The 4,036-nt window shown below is 34.1% G+C and overlaps 1 protein-coding gene across 1 annotated transcript; it reads right to left on the reverse strand.

Annotated features, from left to right (window-relative positions):
* Positions 1 to 1,045: 1,045 nt before the first annotated feature.
* On the reverse strand, positions 1,046 to 1,965 carry LOC132273122 (transcriptional regulator SUPERMAN-like). Its single transcript, XM_059774148.1, has one exon. It carries the CDS (start codon positions 1,963 to 1,965, stop codon positions 1,255 to 1,257), a length of 711 nt encoding a protein of 236 aa, XP_059630131.1. The 3' UTR covers positions 1,046 to 1,254.
* Positions 1,966 to 4,036: the final 2,071 nt, after the last annotated feature.

Consider the following 4,036-nt stretch of genomic DNA (forward strand, 5'->3'; position numbering starts at 1 on the left):
AAGCAAAATGCTACCATACAAGTGTCGAAATTTGGATTTTATATACAGAAGTCTATTTTATGGATCAGAAAATTTTCAATGATTCAAACAGAAAAAATGGTTCCATACTTCAATCATGGTCCAGATAATAAAATCCACCATTTAAAATGAATAGCTTAAATGTACAAACAGATATAATGTGTGTGTGTGTATATATATTATGTTTATGAGAATGGTAGACATCTATCATGTTGCTAGCTTGTCACCTTTTAATTTGGTTGACGTCTTGCTAATAAAATTGGTAGGTTAGAGAAGAACACGATTTGGCCTTGTACGTAATAAACAATTTATTTCTTCCTCTTCTTACTTACTGTTTCTCTATCTTTCTCATATACTTCTTCCAGAGTACTGATCAACAAGAACAATATTGGTTTTTGATTAGATAATCACAAGAGACCACCATCCACTGGATCAAAATTAGTTCTTCTACTTAAAGAAATGAACTTAGGCTCCGGTTGTTTCGACGTAAATATTTTTCTTTTTCAGATAAAATATTTTTTTATTTTTATTTTTAGGTGTTTGGCAAAGATATAGCTTGAGGTTGAGGTTGAGAACTTGTCAAAAAATTATGAGTAAGTTATTTTTGGTAGATTTTAATATTTATTTTTCTTTGTAAATATTTTACGACAACCAAACAACAATATATATATATTTAAATTTTTTTTACATCCAAACAAACGGAGCCCATTCGTGTTGCAAAGTTATTGTTTACCTAACAAACACCACAAAACCAAAACAATAATAATTATGGGAAATTAGGAAGAAAAAATTACAGTTACATGTAAAAGAAAAACTCTCTCTCTCCCTCCCTCCCTTCATATATATATATATATATATATATATATATATATATATATATAATATTGCACTTATATAATGCAGTCAAAACTTCAAAGCAACTCATGATCATGATGGAAAGGACACCAAATTTTTGGATACTATTTTTGTTGTTGTTGTTGTTGAAAAACTTCATAAAGCAAATAATTAGTAGTTCATAGGGATGAGATACTACAGGTAGCTATGATCATACTTGATCTTACATGGAAGTATCACTTAACATTTCTATGCTTCTTCATATTTCATCTTCTAGTTAAAAATATGAAAGCTGCTAACTTATACTGATCAGAATAGAGGTGATGCAATTAGGCCAAAAAAAAAAAAAAGGCAAAATATTGAAAAGGCTAGTGTCTAAAGAGCAGCAAATTAGAAGTTCAACTAAGAGTACCCAAGTCGAAGCTCCAAATCCAATTCATCCTTGCAATCGTCGAGCACTCCGATCTCCAAATCCAACCTAACATGACTCTCTGTCTTATTCAAAACATTGCATCCATCTTCTTCTGTAAAACCATCAAATTCCCGGACCACGAAAAGGGCTTTCGCAGTCTTTGTCTTCGTTAAATCTGACCCCTTCTTGCTCAAGAGCTCAAGTACCGGGGCACTGTCCATACCCCATTTCTTGTTTTGATAACTTGGAGAAGCAAAAGAAGGTGGAGAGAGAGTAGAATGAGAGGGAGACACCAAGGGTGGTAATGTGGAGGTGAATGAAGGGAACCTTGTTGGTGGAGATGATGATTGTGATGAAGATGAGAAATTAGGGTTAGGGTTAGGGTTAGTGTTAGGTTGAAGGTTAAGGTTGAGATTAAGAAGAGGGTACTGATGACCAATATCCCTTGGTGGTGAGTACTGTCTCAACCTGGCTCTATCTCTCCTGTGAACATTCATGTGTCCACCTAGAGATTGAGCAGATCTGAATTCCCTTTTGCAGAAGCTACAAGTGTAAGATCTTGGAGGCCACGAAAACTGATCTCCAAGCTGCAGATCTCCTCCTCCATGTGTAGCACTGTTTCCATTACACTCCCATGAGTCTTTATTCTTCTTACACAAACCACGGCCTTTCAAGTTTGTGCTGAAACTGTGTCTCTCCATGTGGGTTGTGAGCCAGTCAGATCTAGCAAGACCAAAGAGACAAGAAGAGTCTAGCTCAAATCATATCAATTGAAAAAAAAGTGAGAAAAAAAAAACCCTAAATTAATGCATGAAAGCAAAGTGAACCCACAAATCTCAGTAAATTATAGAGATAGAGATGAGGAAGTGACTGACCAGAGAGAGAGATATATAGTAATGATATAGAGCTGGATTTGGGGTCAGAGAAAGGAAGAGATAAGAGGACTAGTGATGATGAGGGTTGCAGCAGAGGCCATCAAATTCGAAGCCAAAAGCTGAAAATGCCATTGGAGGAGGTTTTAAACGGACCTGCAAATGTCTCCTTAATTTGTTTGGTCACTACTTACTAAATGTAGAAACTCATTCTGCCAGGTTTTCTACCTTTTTTTGCCATATCTGGCAAAGATCTAGCGGATGTTCCTTTCTTCTCTTTAAAATTTGTATGTCAATTTTTATGTAATATGATATTTATCGAACTCATATAATTGAATATAATATGTGTTTGTGAGCGTTTGTGTGTGTTTGTAAGTGATGACTAAACCAACAAAGGAGACATTAATTTTCAGGGTAATATGTCTTTACCGAATTCGAATTTTATACTATACATCTGTATATTTCTGTTTTATTAAGTCATGCATTAAGAAAGGATTTGTGACTTCTTTTGTCCGGTAATGAAGTATTTTCTGTTCTTGTTAAGAACTTTACCGTATGACAACATTTTCAGACTTCGAAGGATGCCGAATGTGAGTGTTAGATGTCAAGATGATGTCATGTGGTGGGACTTTCCACTTACATCCTCCGGTTTATCATATTGTTTAAAGCATTGTGCAAAACCTTTCAATTGTGTCATTACTGATGTTCAGCCGTCAAGTTCTTAAAATGTATATGCCTTGTTCAACATTAATTGAAAATGAACTTTAGTATATATCTAGTTAGGGCTTGGCATCATACCTTTTTTAGTTAGGGCCCAAAAAATTGAACAATGACAAAAGACTTTTATAAATCGAAAAATCATAAAAGACCCAACTCTCCGATGGCCAACTGTGACCTCAAAGCCCCATCTACTCACAGTCAGCTGTTAAAGAGTGGAGCTAGGTAATGTCACTCTTAACAAATTAGGAGGCCGGTATTGACCTTTATCAACACCCAATGAGCAAAATTTACTTTCAGATGTTTGATTTAAGGATGCACAAAAAATCATTAGAGTTGGTAAATTGTATTGGATCAATATGAAACATAAAGTTTGATTGGGTTATATGAAGAAATGATTTGTTTCCTGTTCTAAATATTGAAGAATCAATGGATCAATTTCTATTTGTGATCGAAAAACACTGAGCTGAACTGAACCGAATTGCTCGTGATAATTACATATATAATATATATATTATACAATACACAAGATCGAATGTGTGTGTGTGTGTATATATATATATATCATTTTGGTTAATATAAGCATAGATATATAATTGTGTATATATATAAATATAAGAAAATTCAAAACCTTGGAAAAAGACTTAACCAAACTAATTATCAACATTTCAATTCCACTAAATCTAACAGTTCAAATATTTTTAAAATTGTTGGGACCGATTTGGTTCTGATTCACCTTAAAATTGGACCGAAGCAAACTGTATGCACTCTAATTTGATTGGATTTTCTTACGCTACACGACCGGTCAATCTAATTGGTAGTAGCTTGAAGACCCATATCGACCCTTTCACTAATTATATAAGTGAAATTATATAAGAGATTAAGCACAATATTGTTAAATCATAGCCATTCATTTGGCATGGTCGTTTATGTCAACATAATTAATGCATATGAGTAATCGGTGCACGGAGTTACAACAGTCCAGCGACAACCAATTTCATTCAAAAACTTTGATCTAAAATGGCATAGATTTCAAAGGAGAGGAAATCTCAGTGAAGCCAGATTTTCCTTGCCATTTTCTTGAAAAAAAATGAGAGAGTTTTTTCAGAGGCCCCAAACAGACAAAAGATCCTTCCCCATTTAGACGAGATTTAGTAAAAGACTATTGGCCAATTAGATGAAA

This window comes from Cornus florida, unplaced genomic scaffold, assembly GCF_030987335.1.
Source record: "Cornus florida cultivar Cherokee Brave unplaced genomic scaffold, ASM3098733v1 CherokeeBrave_3.0.0_Hap2_Chr09, whole genome shotgun sequence".
Lineage (NCBI taxonomy): Eukaryota > Viridiplantae > Streptophyta > Magnoliopsida > Cornales > Cornaceae > Cornus > Cornus florida.